A 21,644-nucleotide genomic window follows, 5' to 3' on the forward strand; every position below is an offset into this window, starting at 1 on the left:
AGCAGATAGGGAGTTTAAATATGGGTCGTCACATTCTCTTCCATCCTGGCCTTTCCACAAGGGGGTGGGGATGGGGCTGCCCTGCAGTACTCCACCCCCATGGCCCTTAGAGCTCACCCCCCGTGTTTATGACCTCAGAGAAAGATGAGAATAAGAGAGACAGCCTGGGGGTGGAGGATTAGGGAAGCTCAGGCATGGCCAAGACCCTGCCGGGGGGCTGAGGACACCCTGCTAGTAACAATGCACTGAGTGGACCCCAGGGTCTGCTCTGGGTACTTTGGCAGTTCACTGAATCCTTGCACACAGCCCGAGGCCCAGCCTGTCACTCTCCCCAGCTGAACAGACGGGGACTGACACAGCGGGGGTAACCCGCCTGAAGTCTGGAGCTGATGAGTGGCGCCGCCGGGTCCAGCCCCGGCTCCCTGGGTGCCATCTGTGCTCTTAGCTGCTGTGCCGTGCTGCTCAGCACTAAATGCACCCCTAACACCTAGGAGGGTAGAGGCAGGACTGAGGCGGGACGATGGGGTGGCGGTGAGGGCGGAAGCTGAGAGAGCAGAGTTTCAGATTTCCCCGCGGAGCCCGCGGCAGAGCCGGCCTCAGGGTGCCCATGACAGCAGCCGGTGTGCAGCAGAGAGAAGGGGGTTTGACAGAATGCCCCCATTTCAAGTTACAGGAGCCTGAGGAGGAGGAGGTGGGGGTGACGGAACCATGACTCGGCCTCTCCTGGGGGGTCAGCTGGCATGAAGGACTCAGGGGACCTGTATACTCCTGGGGTGGCTGCTGTGTAAACCCTGGCCCTGTGTGGAGGGACGGCCCACCTGGGGTTCCCGTAGAATCCGGGGTCGAGCTGGCTGCCCCTGCTCCAGGTGGCGTCGTGGGTCTCGCCTCTGTTCCCCTCCAGGAGACTCGCCTTGCGGCACCGCTGTCCTGTCCCCTCCCCAGCAGATACACAACACGTAGCGGCCCAGGTGCCAGATATGGCTATCTGAACCTCAGAAATTTGCTATCAATATTTCATGCTTCAAACAACACTGTCTAAACAACTCCAATGAAATATGAATGAACTGAGGTTTTTGACAAGCAGATAGCCAAGACAGAATACCAGGGTGATAAGGAGGAGAAGGGGACAATGAGGTCTGGATGGACTGCTGGGACAGCAACCACATCCCTGGACTCAGGCCCAGGGGCTCGGCTTGTAGAGTCACTGGGAGCCTGGGTGCTGGATGCAGGGCTGAGCTGGGGGAGGTCCTCAGCACGCAGTCCTAGGGGTCCCTGGGAGAGGCCACGGGAAGGGAGAATGGGAAGAGCTTGCTCAGAGCCCCCAAAGGTGCCTCCCTTGCAGGTAGGAGAGGGTGCAGGACAAAGGCCAGGGCTTAGGTCTCTAGGGTCAGAGGACCAGAGAGGCGAGGGTTGGCAGGGCACTGGCTAGTCTCTGCCCTTTCTCCCTTGAGCTGCTCCAAGCCCCTGCTCAGCCCGCAGGGGACTTGGCACATTGATACAGCTTCTCTGGCTTGAACCTTCTGGGAGGGAAAGGATGTCCAGCCTGGATGTGGCATGAAGGCCACACGATTGTGGTCACCTCTCGCCTCCCTCAGCCTTCAGAGGCCTCTGTCTCTGGGAGCCTCCTCCTCCAGCTCCCTCCTCCCTGACCAGAGATCACACAGTTCATGGGATCCCAGACCCCCAGGCCTCAGTTCCTCCATGGATAAAATGAAGCAGACGGATGGATTTTCTGTGAGGTGCCTTTCAGACCTAACATGGGACAAGTTCCCTGGTCCACTGCCTGCCCTTGCCTTCTGCAGCAGAACCCCTGTGCAGGGATCAAGGCGCTGCTGTCTGCAGTCAGAAGGTGACTGGAGGTATCTGGGCTCACCTGACAAGCTGACGGGAGGGTCTGCTGGAAGGTGAGGGGCCCAGGAATGGAAAAAAGTGGGGCCTCAGCCTAAGGGGGTGGGATGGAGGGAAGAGGGAGCCGCTGAGGACAGGGCTGGGATGGGGAACCAGGGTATGATGCCTCCTGTCTGGTGTACTCTGGGGACATTGAATCTGAGCTTGTTTAGCAAATGCGGTGGGAGTGGGGGAAGCCAGGCAGCAGGGATGACTGACTGGGGTCTTGTTAGCTACTGAGTGAGCAGCTCACTGTGGCTCTAAGTGGAATTGGTCACTGAGGTCAGGGTTCAGATAAGTGGGTTAGCTAGGAGGCCCCAGCCACTGCCCAGGAGCCGTGAAGTGAGGGGCTCTCGAAGTCTTGAGCACAACCAGAACTCTGCCTGAAAGCCATCTGTACCAATGAGAAGGACTCAAGGGCTTCCCCCAGACACACTACATCCCAGGCTGGCAACGGTGGGCTGTCAGCAAACTACGAACGAGTGGGGCATCGGAAATGGTTCTTTGGGGTCTGCCTTGCCAGGAGGCCTAGGTAAAGCTAAGGCAACAGCTTCAGAGCCAAGGTTTGTATTCAGGAGGGGCCAGAGGACCCCACGGGCTTTCCCGGTGGCCCAGTAGGTAAAGAATCCACTGTCAATGCATCGGGCACAGGAGATGTGGGTTTGATCCCTGGGTTGGGACGATCCCCTGGAGGAGGGCATGGCAACCCACTCCAGTATTCTTGCCTGGAGAATCCCCATGGACAGAGGAGCCTGGCAGGCTACAGTCCATGGGGTCACAGAGTCAGACACAGCTGAGCAGGCACACGTGCAGAGGACCCCCCACCCCCATAAAATGAACTTTCTTGTCTAACCTGACATCACCCTCTCGCTCGCATTCGGCCAAGCAATGGGCATGGAAGCAGGGTGGGTGTTTGGAAGTCAGTGGCAGGTCCTCTCAGCTCACCATTGGGGGCCACCTGCTTCCCCAGCCCAGGCCAGTTCCAAGCAGAGAGAAGGTGTCTAGTCGCTTGTCAGGAAAAAAGCTTCATCTAGATCTCTTCTGAAAAACTGACAGTGTTGATGGTAGCCACTGATTTCCCAGGCTTACAAAATTGGGGGGATGGGGTGGCCAAGGAGGTTTCTGTAATTCCTCACTGATAAATTAGATGGTGGGGCAGATCTCTCAGGAGCAATGGATGACCTTGAGAAAATGTGGATGTCAAAGGGAGAGAGAAATAATCTCCCTTCCTCAGACTGCTGCCAATAAGCCTTCTCAGCACTGGGGTAGTTGATGGAAACTATTCTGCTATTGCCTCCCAACTCAGGAGGCTGTAGCATTTGACTGAGTGATAAGAATTTGCCAGGCACTTTCTAATTACAATTATCATCATCGTGGCTGTCTCTCTTAATTACTTTCTTATAATTAGCTGTTGCTTTTTCCTCAGCATTTGTGTACTTTGCAGATTTGCTGACATTTGAGAGCCCCAAAAATAGGGCCATCTGGGGAGGAGGGCAGAAAGGTGGGGAAAACGTGAGGGGAACAGATTCTTTTCAGGCAACCTGATAAACGTGGAGGCCTTTGCAGAAAGAAACTGGGGAAACCAAAAGATGGGTCATTTTCTGAGCTGATGGGGAAAGAGAACAGCAGTGGGGATGTAGGGACTGGGCTTTGTGGAGGGTCTCCTAGTGTTAAACCTTGGAGGAAATACCCTTTTTAAAAACTCCTTCTGTCTTCCTTTATTCAAATGTATATTCTATGAGATCAGAGTCCATGTGCATGAATTGTCCAGACTCCTGTACTCTTGCCATCCCCATCAGCTGTTTTTCTTTTTTTTTTTTTTTAAAGACATCTTCTAGTTTGATAGCCAAAAATGAGTGTTTCCTTTTTTTGGAGGAAATAACTCTTGAAAAGTCACCACGCTGCCATTTCTCAGGCTTGGGTTTCATTTTAGGAAACAAGGCTGAGATGAAGCACACCCTGTTGAATCCTTTTCAGAGTTAATTAAATAACTCAGGTCAGGAGTAGCTTGCTTGTCCCTGAAGCCAGAGATGCGTTCTGAGCATCTTTACAAAGTGGACTGTGCTCCTTGACCAGATGGCTGGTTTTCACACTGGTCCTGTTCTTCCTGCCTCTCTCCTGACCTCCCACAGCCTTGTGTACAGAGGAGTGTGTGCACGGCCGCTGCGTTTCCCCGGACACCTGCCACTGTGAGCCCGGCTGGGGAGGGCCTGACTGCTCCAGCGGTGAGTCTGGGGTCTCTGGGGTTTGGGCGGGGCCACAGCTCTGGCTGGGGAGGGACTGTGCCGTGGTTGGATGCTGAATTCTTTGTTCTGGGCTTGGGGTGCCTAGGCAAATGTGGGCATCGGGGAGGAAGCATGCCTACAAGATGGTACTTGGGGTGGAGGGCTCTAGGGGCATGGTGGAGGTCTGGAGGGGCATTGCATGCTGTGTGTGGGGGGAACTGTGCAGTCATCTATGGATCATCTTTGGCTGATCCAAAGGCTCTGTGGGTGCTCACAGCAACTCTGACTTTTGATGGATGAAACACCTCTAAGTAAGGTCTTTGAGGCTTAAAGTGAGATTGAGATGCCACCCATGGGTGTCGACCCAGGACGTCACAGTAGTCAACGTTTGGTCCTCAACGTGGCTGATTCAAAGGCTCAGTGGGTGCTCACAGCGACTCCAGGGACTGATTTATGAGACTGGTGGGCTCTGGGATGCCTCTGTGTTCCCCAAAGGTAGAAGAATGGCATGCTTGTAGGGGGCGGTTACTGTGTTCTTACATCTCTCTGGGCGGACTGTTCACACTCCCTCGGGGAGGCTCTCTAGGGAGCACGAGTGAGGTGGATGCTCTTGGACTGACCGGGTGACCCACAGCAGCACAGGCACATCTCTACTGTGGGACTGCAGGCCGAGTGCTCAGGGACTTCTCTGCCAAGAGTCCAGCTAAGGTGAATGCTTCCCCTTTGGCTCATTTCCCCTACATCCTCACAGATAGCCCTCTTTCCAGTGGCACTGTTTGGGATCAATGGTTGGCTAATGTCATGGTCTTACTTGATTCCAAAGAGTCCTTGATTAGTGTTGAAGCCCAGTTTCCTTCCTGCTTTGAGCTGGGATAGGGTGTCTTTCTGTGTGTGACTCGAGTAGGTAACATAGCTAAGCTGGTCCAGGCGGGGTCTAACCCCTATCGGCGACCCGTCTTGGGGAGCCACCTCCCTCCTCTGCAATGGTCATAACAACTTGAAGAAGGAATGTTGGGTCCACACTGGCCCAATATGGTGCCCTTGCTGTCTTGTACTCTCTGCTGGGGTGACATCTTGTTATGGTCCTTTTTCCCAAAGGCCTTGACTGGAGTCTCCCTGTCCATCCAGTCTATGGGAACTTTCCAGGCAAAGCAAACTATTGGATGTGATTTTGTTTGGGCCTTGTTTGGGTGGTTCTCTAGGCTTGGGGAGTCCAGGGTCAGTTTGAGGTGCTCCAGAGACTCTCTAATGTGTTGGGACTTCCATTGACTATACTATCTTCTTCCTTCCACCCATTTCCCTGCTTTGAGGTAAGTTGTGCTGAGAAACAGGGCAGGGACTCCCCCAGGCAATGAAAAGTACACCTGGGGGACACGTAAGATAAACAAATGTGTTCAAGCAGTCTTTCTGTGAGCACCAGAAACATGTTGGCTGAAATGTCTGAGAGCTTTTCCCCCTCTTATCTTTGTTCTGCTTTGTGTAACTTTGCCTACAATGAATCTTTGATGAGAAACTACCTAACTCAGATTCGGTTAACCCTTCTGGGACAGGTTTGCTTGCTGTTGCCAAATTATAATGTCAAGGGCGGTCTGCTGGAGGTTGAAATACAGCATGAGTCTCCAGGTCCTGAGTGCATACAAATCGCCATTCAGCACGAGTGTGTGTGATGCTCACTGTTTCTGGACTGTGGTGGCTGTGGGACCTGGAGGGTTTTCTCAGACAGTCTGTCACTTCGGGTTTCATTCTAGTCCAGTGAAAGAAATGGAAGGGTATAGCTGCCTTTGATCAACGGGACTAGGCAGTTTAGAGTAAATCTTGCGCCCGGAGTCTGTTTACCAAGCATGTAGCCCTGTTACTTTACAGTGTGGAGACAAGCTGCCCAATTGCCATTCCCAATTCAGTCATCAGACTTGGTGCTGAGCAACTCACAACCTGTTTCTTCAGTAAATCCACCCTCGTGGGTTCAAAAGCCACCACCTTTGCATCTACTCAAGGCATGTACTCCTAAACTCACAGAAAGTCTTAAAAGAAGAATTCCAACCCTCCTTTGAGAGATGAGAGGATTGAATGAAGAGAATTCATAGATTCCTATTCTCAAAATCAGTCAGAGCACTGACCATTTAGATGCCCTGCCAAGAGAGTTCCAACCACTGCTTGAATCCCTCTATTAACAAGGAGCTCACTGCTTCCTATAGAAGCACATTCTGACTATTGAAAAGTTTTCCCTCTCTTAAGTTGAAATCTGTCTCTAGCTTCGATGAGTTGGTTCTCACCCATGATAAAGGCCAGGGCTGGGTGTTCGATCTCCATGACCATCCTTACCGTATTTGTGCTTTCTCCCAAGGAGCTCAGTGGACAGCAAATTGTGCGTGGGCAGAGAGTCATCTTATAGCAATTGACAGTAGTCACTGAAACCGTACAGATGATATCAGAGTCTCCTTCCACAGGTCAGGCCTTCAGGTACTAGAAGACAGCGATCACCTCCTTTCCCCCAGTTTTTATTTTCAAAGCTTCTTTGTTTCTTATATGACATTGTCTAAACTTCCTTCTCTATTTATTTTCTCTCCATTGGCTGTGGCCTTTATTCCTCTTGACTGTTGTTCCTAGATCTGACCACAGATGCAAGCTTGTATGGAAAAATAATAATAGATATAGGTACACTTTATTGAATTTTACTGTGCACTAGGTACTTTATTCATCTTCTCATTTACTCTTTGCAACAACCCTATGATATGAAAATTATTATTAGCCCCATTTTACAGATGAGAAAGTTTAAATACAGAGAGGTTAAAGAACTTTCAAAGGACACACAGCTAGTAAATCACGAAACTAGGACTACTGACCAAGCAAGAACCTAAGCCTGGACATGTAATTATTATGCTCTCTTTCCTTCTGGATGCTCAGCCTCTGTTAACACAGCCTGAGATTGAAACAGGTCCTTGATGAGAAAACCTAGTTGCTCACAGGGGAAGGAAGGACCTGCTTGAAAGATGTGGCCCTGAGATATTGTTGTGGAAGTAGATGAATCAGCCATGGGACACAAATTGTGAATTTGTTTACTCCAAGCAAGCTGACCCTCCTTGCTATTATGCCTTTGGACACCTGTCTGCCTGTGTGTGCTCTGTGGCGCCTTAGGGACTTCATGGGGCCCGTGTCAATGGGGATGGGTGTGTCCGTCAGCGCAGTATCTGGAGATTTCTGAATGGAGTCTCTCATTTGCATGTCTATACATGTGACATACTTTCAGGGAAGCTTGGATTTTTTATTTAGTCAAAGGCATCATTCTTGTTGGTGTTTTTTTCTGATTCTAAAAACATACATGTATGCTGTGTGCTGAGTTTGCTTCAGTTGTGTCTGGCTCTTTGCAACCCTATGGAAGGTAGCCCACTAGGCTTCTCTATCTATGGGATTCTCCAGGCAAAAATACTAAAATGGGTTGCCATACCCTCCTCCAGGGGGGTCTTCCCAACCTAGGGATCAAACCTACATCTCTTATGTCTTTGCATTGGCAGGTGGGTTCTTTACCACTAGCGCTACCTGGTACCTGTTCATATTTAAAAGGAAATTCAAATGGCACTGAAAGTATAGATAAAAAGTTAAACCCATACACCCAGTGATAACCTCTACTGGCCTTTGAGTGGTTGCCTTCCCTGTTCTTTGTCTGCATATTTGCTCTTAAAGCTAGATGAGGACACATTTTTATTAGATCAAATGTGCTATTCTGGAACTTGCTTTTTAAATTCAACTTATATCATATACTCATTTCCTTATCAATGAACATGAATCTCCCTTAAAATTTTTAAATGGCTTTATAGAATTTCATTCAATGGATTACTAAAAGTAACCAGTCTCTTGGTGATGGACATTTAGGCTGTTTCTGATTTTTCAGTATGTTAGGCTCATCATCTTTTATCCAATATCTTTGTTCCTTGTTGCTTTCAAAATGTAGATTTTTTTCAGAGTTCAGGAAAGTTTATGGTGACTAGATCATATATGACATATGCCTCCAGTGGAGTTTGGCAACACCTTGCGACGAAACATAGTAACATTTCTGAAGTGACGTATAACCGATGACTTCTAGTGACATACAGATGATGTATAACCACAAATGGCTTCCACAAAGACTGTGCCTCTAAGTGAATTCTGGAAAATTAAAAAAAAAAATTCCTCTGGATTCTTTAGAGATTTGGGGGTTGTGGACCTATGGATAAGGGGCTGTGGTCCTGCGTAAAAATGCTGCAAGGATTCTTCCTACACATGTATCTTTGCCCACATGTTCCAATTGCTTTTTAGGATAAGTTCCTGGAAGTGGCAGGGAGGATTATAAAGATCCATCACCTGCCTGCTCCTGCCCTCTGTGGTTGCCAAGGGATTTATGACTTTGATAGACATGAAAGAGACAAATCCAGTAGTAGGATTGGGGGGAACTTTTCATTCTTTTACAGACTTATGACCCCATAGCCTAATTTCTTGAAAGCCTGGATGAATTTCTTTCTGCTCCATAAAGGAAGTAAGGTGATGCTGGTTTTTCTGGTAGGCAGACACGTTGGCTATCATGGATAATTCCAAGATGTTAGATGAACCAATATGGGCAAATGGAGTGGCTGTACCCTTGGTCATAAACTTCCATCCTATATAATAATGAAGAGTAAAAGGATGAAATGTCAGTTTACACTGAATAAAGACGACAGAGTGACTCTTATTAAATTGCACTAATCTCACAAGTAGAGATAAAAAGAAAAAAAGTTTTGCCATATTGAATATCTAGCTTTTTAAAGTAATTAGGAATATTAAAGCACTGACAATGATTGAGATAGAAACATTATTCATAACTTTTATTTCCACACTGGGCAATGGTCCAGTATATTTCATTTATGAGGTTTCAGCTGTAAGGAGAAGGACGTGAGCCAATTCCTAAATTAAATATGCCCTGTTAACTTTTATAAATGATACCCAAGAATCAACTTGGAAATTTCAGCCTTCATTGTATTATTTAATTCTTGTATTTCTTGGGTCCTGCTTCTCTGCCTCCCTTCCCAAGGTGCTTTGCAGTTTGGATTCTGGGTTATAGAGTGGCATTTTGGTTTGGGTTTCAGGCCACCCCAGAAGGGAGGATGGCAGGGTAGACATGAAGAGAAGTCCCACTGCCTCTGCTTTCTCCGTAGTCTCCCATATTTTTAGATTCTACTGAACTGGTTTTATCCATGTGCATAGAGTGCAGGAGAGTAAAATCTCATTGCACAGTCTCTCACTATTTGTGGAAACCAACTCCCCCCACCCCACCCACCCTCCAGGCCTGATGCCCAGCATGAGACAGGACTGCAGAGCAGGCCTGAGTAATGAAGGCAGCGGGAACCAAGCTGGGCCACTACCAAGAGCAGCCTCTGCCAAGTCAAATGTGTTCTTATCTTGAATGGTGTGGGGGACCCCTGGCTGACTTGGCTTTCAACTATCCTTGCAGATGAAAATATAACATTTACCAGCTCAGAAATACACTCATACTCCTCAACTAGCCAGAGACTCTCTAGGTCAGTCCTTTTCAAAGCACAATATCTATGTGCTAGGGATTTGTGTGTGTGAAAATATACATAACATAAAGTTTACTATTTTAGCCATTTTAAAGTGTGCAGTTCTGTAGCATTAAGGACATTCACATTACTGTGCAACCATCGTTATCATCCATCTCCAGTGCTTTTTCATCTTCCCCAACTGAAAATCTCTACCCATTAAATACTAACTTCCCATTCCCCACACCCCCCCAGCTACAATCAATCACCATTCTATTTTCTCTCAAAATTTGATGACTCTAGGTTCCACGTATAAAAAGGATTATATAACATCTGTCCTTTTGTGACTGGCTCATTTCACTTTGCATAATGTCTAAAACTTGTGTCCATATTGTGACATGCATTAGAGCTTCCTTGCTTTTTAAGGCTGAATACTATTCCATTGTATGTATATACTATCTTTTCTTTACCCCTTTACCCATCAGCGGACACTTGGGTTGCTTGTACCTTTTGGCTATTGTGAACCATGCCGCTATGGATGTGCAAATATCTCTTCACATTCCTGCTTTTCACTTCTTTGGCATAGGTAGCCAGAAGTGGTTTGCTGGAGCGTGTAGTAATTCTATGTTTAATTTTTTGAGGAATCACCATACTATTTTCCACAGGGTCTATACCATTTTACATTCGCATTAGCCAAGTACAAGGTTCTAATTTCTATATAGCCTTGTCAATATTTGTTAGTTTCTATTTTTATTTGTTATTGGTTTGGTCAGAAAGTTTATGTAGGTTTTTCTCTAGCATCTTATGGAAAAACCCAAATGAAATTTTTAGCCAACCCAATATAATGGTCATCCTCATGGGTGTAAAGTAGTATCTCATTGTGGTTCTGGTTTGCTTTTTCTTAATCATTAGTGATGTTGAGTCTCCTTTCGTATACTTTAGTGCCCATTATATATCTTCTTTGGCGAAATGTTCATTTATTTTCAACTGGGTTGCCTTGTTGGTACTAAATTGTAGGTGTTCTTTATATATCCTGGATATTAATGCATTATATGTGATTTTAAAATATCTTCTCCATACCATGGCTTGCCTTTTTACTCTGTTGTGCCCTTTGATGCACAAAACTTTTAAATTTTGGTGAAGTCCAATTTACCTCTTTTGTTCCCAGTACCTTTGATGTCATATCCAAGAAAGTATTGCCAAATCCAGTGTCATGAAGCACCCCCTCCTATGTTTTTGTGAAAAAATCTTATAATAGTTTTAGCTCATGCAAGTAGGTCTTTGATCCATTTCGAGTTAATTTTTGCTTATAGTATAAAGTAGTCCAACTTCAGTTTTCCTGCATGTGGCTATCAAGTTTTCCCAGCACCATTTATTGGAGTGACTTTGGTAGCACTAGTGATAAAGAACCTGCCTGCCCATGCTGGAAACATAAGAGACTCGGGTTTGATCCCTGGGTCAGGAAGATCCCCTGGAGAAGGGCATGGCAACCTACTCCAGTATCCTTGCCTGGAGAATCCTATGGACAGAGGAGCCTGGCGGGCTATAGTCCATAGTGTTGCAAAGAGTCGGACATGATGGAAGCACCTTAGCATGCATGCTTGAAGCTATAGAGTTAAAATTTTCACCATGTAATGGCACATTAGTTACCTGAGCAGTGATTACTCTGAGCCTGTTTTCCCATCTATAAAATGGGAAGGTCAGCGTGTATATTTCAGGTCTAAAAATCCCAGGATGCCATGTTTCTGGAAAGTGAAAATCCAGCATCATCTCGCCTAATCAAGGGCCTTCATGCCCTTCCAGCTGCTGACTTCTAGAAGTTGTCTGTTCTTTCCCAACACCCCTCTCCTCCAAGCATAGCCCTCCTGGGATTCCAGGACCTGGAAAGGACTGAGGGTGGGGGTGGTGGACAGCCCTGAATAGGGTCAGTGACTCATACCCTTGCCTCCCCCAGGTGGGAGCACCTGGGGTGCCTTGGCTGCCTCCTCTGGGAGGGGCACAGAGGGGCATCCTGCCAACCCGGAGGCCGCCGCTCACTCAGTGTTTTTCTCCCTACACGAAGCCGGCTGTCAAGGTTAAAGCAACTTCTGATGAATCACCAGAAAAGCAATTACACTCGCTGTTCCCACGTGCTGCTCTGCCCAGCCCGCGGCCCCTGGCAGAACCGCCTGGGCCGCCTTCTGCCGGCATCTGGTGCGCCCGTGGGCCTCCCCGGGCCAGTGGGCTCCGTGTCAGCGCACGCTGGGGCGCAGTCACCGTGACGGGGACAGAAGGGAGCTGCAGACGTGGCAGCAAATGCTTTTTCAAGGTCTGTGTGTGAGAGGGGCTCTCTTCACCACAGAATCCTAATTTTAAACAAAAAGGTATTCAGTAGCTGGGCTAGTGCTGCGCTGGCTCTGTGTTGTCTGTCCCTTGAATTTCACTTAATGCTCATGTATTGAGTACTACTCAGAGGCCCACACCGCGGGGGTCTGGGGCTGGAGGGGGGTATTAGGATGAGGAGGGCATGGCCCCCATCCTCGAGGAGCTGTGAACATAAGCCAGACCCACCGGTACCGAGAGGAGGGAGGAGGAAGAGTTGGGAGAGAGAAAGTTCTGGCTTCGATGGGAGATGGGGGGACCGAATGGTTCAGGAAAGCCATATTGGGAGGAAGGAAGGAACCAGGTGTGTGCTGTGTCCCATTTTGAAAGAAGAAACTGAGGCACAGAGAGGTTAAATGATGCCCCAAGGCCCCACAGCTGGTGAGCATCCTATCTGGGTCTGTCAGACTTTCCCCAGGCCACTGGGGGTGGGCGTTGGGGGTGGGAAGTTGAGAAAAGTGAATGCCAACTCAATTGTGAGGAGTCTGTGATAGAGGCTGAAAGAGACTTGAGCAGTTCAGTGGCTAAGACTCTGAGCTGCCACTACAGGGAGCCTGGATTCCATCCCTGGTCAGGGAACTGGATCCCACAAGGTGCCATAATGAGTTTGCATGGCTCAACTAAGGATCCTGTGTACCTCAACTAAGACCCATTGCAAATAGATAAGTAAATACATTTAAGAGAGATCAACCCAGCCCCATCCTGGGTCCTGGGGGTGCTGGGGGTGCTGTGGGCTGCAGGGGAATGGCAGCAGGAAGATGGATCTGCTGGCCTCTCCATCTCTCTGTCCTCGAATGTCACCTCCCCCTCCCCTTGCCTCTCTCTTTTTGAGACAGCCTGGCCGTGGCTCTGCTCTGGAAGCTGGGGAAGAGGATGATTTCCTCCCATCCAGAGCTCGTTTCTTCCAAAAGTGCCTGCCAAGAAGAATGGGAAATGATGGGGAGCAGATGCTGGGGGTGCTCTGCTCTCATGGGTGTCCAGACAAGTGTGGGGGTGAGGATGAGGCTGGGCAGGGGGCAGCCTGTGGAGACCCTCAACCCCAGGACTGAGGACAGCTGGTCCTCCCACCCTCCTTCCATCCTTGAACCAGGTTGCTCTCCTGTGACAATGCTCACAAGGAAAGGAGGGGAGACCTGCTGAGAGAGCCCCCTTCCCGGGTCCAAGGGAGGCAAGTCATGGGGCAGAGGGGGCGTGGGACCACTGCTCCTCCTTCTCGTTGGGAGAAGGCGGCATCTCGGGGCTTTGGCCCTTCTCCCTCTGACTGTCAGACCAGGGGACATGATAGGACCAGTCTGTGCCCTCTGAGCAGGGCCAGGGGTCAGCAAAGCCTTGGCACATGTGGCCCATAGGAGCGTCAGGCTTTGCCCCTGAGGCAGCTGGAAACCGGGTGGCCTGGGGTCTGTGTGTGAGCTGCCTGTTCAAGGGGCTGTCACAGCCAGGGGCGGGAGGCACAGTCTGCCCACCCCAGCTCTGGCCATCTGGCTCCCTGAGAACGAAATACATAAATAAATGGCATGCAGTGAGTCTCAAGGACTAGGAGAGCAAGGAGGCTGGGAAAACCCGTCCCAAATGTGACAAAAGCAGAAGAGAGGGACAACAGCCAAGCTGGCATCTTTGATTGGGACTGGCAGGCAGTCCCGCCGCCCCTCCAGAACACCGCTCAGACATGGAAAGGACGCTGTGCACCCCCCTACATACATGCACGCACACACACACACACACACACACACACGGTCTGTACTGCCAGGGTGGGTGCAGGGGCCGGGTCTCCATGGGAAACACAGTTCCTGGGGGAAGGGAATCACGAACTGCTCGCATCCGCGCCCACCAGCCCAGAGGACTGGCCTGGAAGCCTGACAGGGAAGAGAGGAGCGCATTCCCTCTGGAGTCAGGGGTCGGCTGATGCAGCTTCCACTCTCCGAGACCTGCCCCCGCCCCCGAGGACTTTGAGTTCCGGCCCAGTCAGCCCAGACCTGCTGTGCACCCAGCACCACGCCGGACGTGGACGTGATGACCTCATTTCATCTTCCCCCTGCCCCGTGAGCTGGGGATTATGACTCCTGTTTTGCAGTGGAGGAAGCAGAGGTCAGAGAGGTTTAGCCATGCTCCAAGGTCACTCAGGACTTCCCTGGTGGCGCAGGGAAAGAATGTGCCTGCCAGTGCAGAAGACTGGGGTTTGATCCCTGGGTCAGGAAGATCCCCTGGAGAAGGAAATGGTAGCCCACTGCAGTATTCTTGCCTGGGAAATCCCATGGACAGAGGAGCCCGGCGAGCTACAGTCCCTGGGGTTGCAGAGAGTTGGACATGACTGAGCAACTGAGCAGCAACAGCAAGGTCAGCCGGCTGCTCCTGAGTGTGTGCAGAACTGCAGAGCAGGTGGCCTTTGAGACTGACTGGGAGAGCGGTCTGGACTGGCCTCATACTTAGATTCTTGCCTAACTTGTATCCAGCACGACTAAACATACTGTCCTATTCAGTATTGTTTGTTATTACTATTTCTATCTTTCAGCTGAGGAAACTGAGGTTTGTAGAGGTTAAGTAGCTGGCCCCAGGGCACACAGCGAGTCAGTGGCAGAGCCAGGATTCGAACCCAGGCCGTCAGTCTCTGGCAACCACATTCGCAGCTCTGGTTAACCCTTCTTTCCAGGGTCCTCTGCCTTCCCTCTCCAACCCCTCCTGCACTAGGAGGTGGGGAGATAGCTACAATGCAAACCCGGGTCCAGTCACTTCCCTGCTCCCTTCTGCCTGCCTGGAAGTGCCCAATTTCTTGCCCAGGCCTTCAAGGCCCCTCTGGGTCTGATGCCTGCCAGGCTTTCAGCCTTAATTCCTTCCCATGACCACCCCACCACCACCACCCCTTCCTCTCTTCTAGCTTCCCTTTATCCACTGACCCACGGCGCTTCTGTCTTCGAAGCCCAGTTCAGGCCCTGATCCCCATAAACCTTGACTGTGTACATAACCAGTGTGGTCCGCGCCATCCCGGACACTTGTTGTTGGATTGTGTGTTTCCTCTCCTCCCAGCCCCCAGGCCCAGAAACCTTTCTGTGCCAGGGCCCAGCTCTTCCTTGTCACCATGACCCCAGGGCCTGCATGCTGCAGGCACCGTGCACACTCAGCCTGGGGCTGATTGGGATCCAGAGGATTTGCTCTCCCTTTTTATCATGTTTTCATTCTTCCAGGTGCTGCTCTAGTGGTGGTATTTGGACCAGGGAGGAGTGTGGGGTTCTGGGGTGGATGTTCAGGAGTAATCGGTTCCACGTCCCTTGATCTTCCAAAGCTTCTCACATATCCATGTTGTCCAAGGTTGAGATGGGAGGCCAGGAGTCAGACTGGTCCATTAAAGAAAGCGAGGTCACAACCAGCTGACAAGTGGGAAAGATGCCAAGAAGGCAGTGGAACCAGAGCTCAAAGAAGAAGGAGATTTGAAGTTTTGACAGTCTGGTATGGAAAGAGAGCCCATTCCAGGCACAGACCCACAGAAGCAAGAGTACCAAATGGCAAGCAGGTCCGTGTGGCTGAAGCAGAGTGCCTGGTGTGGAGAGTGGGAGCACCCAGAGGCTGGGCCAGGTGCTGCGGTGCTCTCACACAGCAGTCCAGGGAGCTTGGGCCTGAGTGCATGGACCGTGGGCTCCTTGGCTCGCTTTGCATCAGCTGAGTCTGCATTGTGGACTGGGAGCAACTTTTAAACTCCTTCTCCTAACTAATCTGGACTCAAGGTCTGGTAAGGGAACAGAGGGCATGCTGGGGGCTCTGACCTGCCCCTCCAGTCCTGGCTAGTCCCTCCAGGCCAGCTGGGCTGCACTCCCCTTCCCCTGTCCCTGACTTCAGGCAACTGAAGCAAGCTATCTAAGCATGGTATGGGAAGCAGATTGGATGCCTTGTGGGAGGGGAGACTGCCGTGATTCAGAGTTAGAGAATGGATCTGGGCAGGGGCTGACCCACAGAGGCCAGGTTGGATGTGTTGATACCTGTCTGCCTGTCCGGCCAGAGCAGGGGAGGCAGATGTGATGGCCAGAAGAAACATCTAGAACAGCCTCACTGGCTCCCAGGACCTCTGACTTCCAGCCGACCTCTCAGGGACTGCTTGACCCCCCACCTCCAGGCCTCAGACAGCAGCGGGGCCCCAAGGCAGGCGGCAATCACCCAAAAGAGCTGCAGCAGCAAAGGCCGTGGCAGAGCTGAGAAAGCTGTCACCGTCTACTAAGGAAAGTCCGTTCTGGCAGCCTGGGTAATAGGCCTCAGATTGAATAATTAATAAAGTTATAAAAATATGTCTACTATATGGCCAGAATAATTCAGCCCAATTAGAAACAATTATTTCTTGCAGTTAATGCCACTCGTTTTTCCTTGTGAACAGCTCTCTTAGCAACAGGATAGGATTCGTAGCTTTGGCTGCCTACTTGATGGGTTCTGTTGAGACTGAATCCTCCGCTTGGGCTTCTTTCTTTCAGATGAGAATCCCAAGAATGTCTGTCTTTCCATCCATCTATTTATGCATCTCTCTGTGAGAGTGTTAGTTGCTCAGTCATGTCCAACTCTTTGCGACCCCATGAACTGTAGAGGTTCCTCTGCCCATGGAATTCTCTGGGCAAGAATACTGGAGTGGATTGCCATTTCCTTCTCCAGGGGATCTTCCCGACCCAGGGATTGAACCTTGGTCTCCTGCATTGCAGGCGGATTCTTTACTGTCTGAACCACCAGGGACACCCAACCACCTCTGTGACTCTCTGAAGCCCAAGCATCTCTCTGACCAGGTTTCAGTTTGTCCATTCGTCTGTCCATCGTCCTGTCTGTCTATTCATCTGTTCATCCCTTCACTCACTCCTCCATCCGTCTGTCTGTCTGCACATGCATCCATTTATTCATTCATCCATCTGCCCATTCATTTAGCAGATACTTGTTGAGCCCCTTCCATGTGCCAGACACTGTTCTAGGCCCTGGGCACGTAGAGATGAGTAAGACCTTGCCTCTACCCCCAAGGAACTCCCAGCCCAGGCAGGTGAACCTTTGAATGATATAAGTTGTCATTCCTGTTTCTCTTCAGAGGTCCTGCTGAATGATTTTGTCCTTCGTTTCTTATGTATCTCAGGAATATATATATATATTCCTGAGATACATACGTTCTCTCTCTCTCTCTCTCTCTCTCTCTCTATATATATATATATATATATATATCAAAACACATTTAAAACACATTATAAAACATTTCATTTCAAAACACATTTCTCTCTATAGTGAGAGATTTGGAGTTACAACTAGCTTGAGTTACTTAATAAGTTCTTTCCCAAGATGGTTCAGCTTATTCCCCTATGTCTGAGAGTGTAAGGATCTTGTGGCTTCAAAATATGAATACCCACTGCTCTGGGTCCCAACCTTTTATCGGGCGGAGGCCAGGGGGTGCGGGTTCCAGCTCTGCCCCGGCCCCTGCATTCACTGACCTGGATGTGACATTTACTTTTTATGGGCCCATCTGTAAAATATGAAGAATCACTGTGCTATTGTGAGCTCACAGGGACGACAGGAGTCAAGATGCTTAGGGGCACCCATTGGAGACCCAAGTTTGCTTCCTGGAACATTGGCCACAAGTTGAATTCTGAGATAAATCAACTCATACTTTATAGCCATCTTGCTGGAAATCCTTCCACAAAGCCAGTGCTGTTTTTGCAGTGAAGATGCCCTCCTCCTGATTCTCTGCCGGGACACTGAGAATTTTCTCTCTTTTTTTGGCTGCACAGGATCTTTGTTGCAGTGTGCGGGTTCTCTGTTGTAGCACATGGCCTTCTCTTATCGTGGAGCATGGGTTCTAGGGCATGTGGGTTCGGTATTTGTGGCACACAGGCCTCTCTAGTTGCAGGGTACAGGCTTAGTTGCCCCATGACATGTGGGATCTTAGTTCCCCAACCAGGGATCAAACCCACATCCTCTGCACTGGAAGGCGGATTCTCAACCATTGGACCACCAGGGAAGTCCCAAGAGACTTTTCTTTATCTTGCACCATGACTCGATTCTTTAAGTCTCCATAGAGCCCTTGTTGTAAGCCCATCATTGTGCTAGACGAATCTGATAGAAGTATCTACTCAGTTATATTATAATCATCAAGCATTTATTAGGGGCCTGCTTTATTCAGGGCTCTGGAGATGCAGAAAGGTCCAAGCCTCCACCCTGTCCTGGAGTTGGCCTCTCTGATTTGGGTTCCCTTTTACCTTGTTGCGAATCAGGATATCAGAACTGACAAAACAAAGTGAAAAGGCAAGGTATAGCCTGGGAGAAGGCATTCACAACATATGTAATCCACAAAGGATTAGTATCGAGAATATTTTTTGAATTCTACTAATCAGATCAACCATTCAAACACTGGCAAAGAAACATGCACTTTATAGGAAAAAAGATATTTTGATGGGCAGTAAGCGTATAAAAAGATGTTCACCTCACTGATAATCAAGGAAATACAAACTGAAACTAAGAGATGCCACCTTGTCACACCCAACTACCTGGGGAAAATCTATGTCTGATAAAACCAAGTGTTAATAAGGATACAGGCAAATAGGGACACTTATATGCTGCTGGTGAGTGTGTGAACCGGCAGCACCATTTCAGAGAGAAATTTGATAATTTTAAACAAAACTGAAAATTATACAGGGACTTCCCAGGTGGCTCAGTAGTAAAGAATGTGCCTGCAAGGCAGGAGATACAGGTTCAATCCCTGGGTCAGGGAGATCCCCTGGAGAAGGAAATGGGAACCCACTCCAGTGTTCTTGCCTGGGAAAAACAACAGAGAAGCCTGGTGGGCTACAGTCCCTGGGGTCACAAAGACTCAGACGCAACTTAGTGACTAAACAATGACAATGAAAGTAATACTAACCCCATCATAACATGCTTCTCAAATATTTTTTCTATCACAACCTATATTAGGAAACACATTTCATATTGTGTGCTAGAACATAGATACCCACACACTAATATTTTAAAATCGCTTTACTTTATTTAAATGGTAGTAATAACCCTTTATATTGATTTCATGACTGTCTTCTGGGTTACTCCCTGTAGTTTGAAAAACTGCTCCAGAAAACCTCCCCAACATGTGGATCCTTGCATCATTTTTTGTAAAGGTAAAAAGCCGCAAATAACTTCCAGGTCCCTCAGGAAGGAAATGAATAAATTCTAATATATTCATACAATGGGATCTCCACAGCAGTTAAAAGGAATGAAATAGCCCTATACCTGTCTACTTAGATGAATCTCAAATATATAATATTGAGTGAGAAAGGCAAGTTGCAGAGGGCTACATGCATACCATATGATATCATTTATATAAAGTTTTAAAACATGCAAAATAATGAATATGTTATTTATGGGTACATTCAGATGTAGTAAAAGCATTAAAACAGACATGGTGATGATAAACACCAAAGTCAGACTATACTCAGGGAGGGAGGAGGAAGGAATTCGGGAGTGATACACGAGGCGTTTCAGCTGCGCAATGTTTTATTCTGAAATAAAAATATCTGTAGAAAAATAGGGGAAATTAAGACTTGTTTGATGAATACACTGGTTTAATTTTCTCTGCATTTTGAAATATGCTTGAAATACTCCCCATGCAAAACAAAAAAGACTTCTCCACCTGTCCAGTACCCAAGCTCATATGAAGAAAAAAATGTGTTTGTGTTAAACTGACTTGCTCATTTCTTTCAATTTGGCTTACCAGATGTTTATGGAACACCTTCTATGGGTCTGACAATGCCAGGTGTGAGGTGTGTGGAATAAACAGGAAAGTGGGGAGGATATTACAAGCAACAGTTTGGAGCACAGCAAGGGCACAGACTGCTCTCCCATTCTGGCCATAAAGAACAAATTAAGGGACTTCCCTAGTGGTCCAATTTTTAAGACTCCGCGCTTCCAGTGCAAGGAGCGCAGGTTTGATCCCTGGTGAGGAACAAAGATCACCATATGCAATTGGCCAGAAAAAAAGAAAGAAAATAAAGTCATCTTTAGGGGAAAAAAGAGCAAGTTAACACACATGTCACAAAATAGGGTCCAAAGATTATAGCCTGTGTCCTCCTGGGGAATCATGGAATCATCTGGAGGAGATAAAGACTGAAATGGGCCTTGAAGGATACAGAGGGATTGACTGACAAGACACTCAGGAAAGGAACCTTGAGTTCCAGAAAGCTCTGGGTCTGCGTGGGAAAAGATGGGTGACAGAGCACCTCCGGCCTCTGAACTGGGGGGCTACAACTTGCATGGGGACGTGCACTCCTAACGGCAGGAAACAGACACATGGAGCGCGGAGTGAATCTAATTTATCACAGATGCTGAGGATGGCTAGAGTCCTGGAGGCTGCAGGAGATGAGGGACAGCTTGCCTACTGCAGAAAGGCGCTGCCTCTCAGGGCCAGCCCACTGCATCACCCATCTTCCCATGAGGGCCCCTGCAGGGAAGAGGGGGGTTGAAACTCTGCTGAAATTCCAGACCCTTAAATTTATTTGACCAGCTCTCAATAAATTGCTCATGCCAGAGGCCTCACCATCCATCTCTGGGTGGACTACACAGGATGTATCTGTCTTTGATGGCTCGGGGACATGTCCACATGTCTTGCCAGGAAGCAAGCCCCTAAATCCTCCTCTGACTTGCTCCCCTCCTCCGACCTTGAGGCTGGTGCCAACTTTGTGTCATCTATCAGCCCTGGCTGGTTTCCTATTAAGGTTCTGCTGTTCCCTTGGAAAAGTCGCCACCTTAAATCAAAGAGTGCATAGGACAAGGGTGGGACAGGGGAGCTGGGGCCAGTGGGGTGAGAGCAGGTCAGGAAGATGAGGTCCTGGTCCTACTGCTGGGGTAAGCGGGAAACTTTTCCCGGACCCTGGCTCTGCAGCATGCCTCCCTTGGACATGCTGTCTAAGGACAAGTTGCCTAAGCCCTGCATGACTTGAAAAGACTACCCAGGGAACAGCTCAGAGGTGAAACAGCTTCCTACAGTTCTCATGAGAGCCAGCAGGGAGATAGCTTAGGGAAAGCGGACCTACAGCACTGATTGTATTCACCCTTCATTCATTCACTCAGTACATTTCACTGTCATAATACATTTGTATTGGATGCCTGATACTGTGTGCCTATTCTAGGTGCTGGGGAGACGGCAGTAATCACAGAGCTTACTTTCTAGAGAGGGAGATAATGAATAAGCACAGCAATAAATATGGTAATTCCAAATGTTGGTATGAAGGAAATACAACAGAGCAATGAGTTAGAGTGAGGGATGCAGAGTGGTCAGGGAGGCCTCCCTGAGGAGGGGACCTTTGAGCCAAAGTCCTGAACAATAAGAAAAAGCAAAGCCCAGAAAGTTTACGCATGGGTAAGCCTTGACACGTGGCCTCTTTCTGACTCAGAAGAGCAAAATTTGCTTTATGGGTGGAGAAAGAAAGAGTTAGTCGTGTCTAACTCTTTGTGACCCCGTGGACTGTAGCCTGCTGGGCTCCTTTGTTCATGGGATTTCCCAGGCAAGAATACTGGAGTGGGTTGCTATTTCTTTCTCCCAGGGATCTTCCCAAACCAGGAATTGTACCCAGGTCTCCTGCACTGCAGGCAGATGCTTTACCATCCGAGCCACCAGGGAAATCCTTATGGGTGGAGGACAATTGCTAAGCCAGGCTCTGTTGATTTACAGATGGAT

The 21,644-nt window shown here is 48.8% G+C and overlaps 1 protein-coding gene across 1 annotated transcript in view; it reads left to right on the top strand.

The window, feature by feature from the left end:
* The window catches only part of LOC120860911 (multiple epidermal growth factor-like domains protein 11), a 189,000-nt gene that overhangs the window by 47,858 nt on the left and 119,498 nt on the right, over nt 1-21,644 (top strand). Inside the window, exon 4 of the mRNA XM_040236633.1 lies at nt 4,020-4,112. Coding sequence (XP_040092567.1) covers nt 4,020-4,112 — 93 coding nt within the window. The remainder of the gene's footprint in view (nt 1-4,019; nt 4,113-21,644) is intronic.

Source organism: Oryx dammah, unplaced genomic scaffold (assembly GCF_014754425.2).
Source record: "Oryx dammah isolate SB20612 unplaced genomic scaffold, SCBI_Odam_1.1 HiC_scaffold_11209, whole genome shotgun sequence".
NCBI lineage: Eukaryota > Metazoa > Chordata > Mammalia > Artiodactyla > Bovidae > Oryx > Oryx dammah.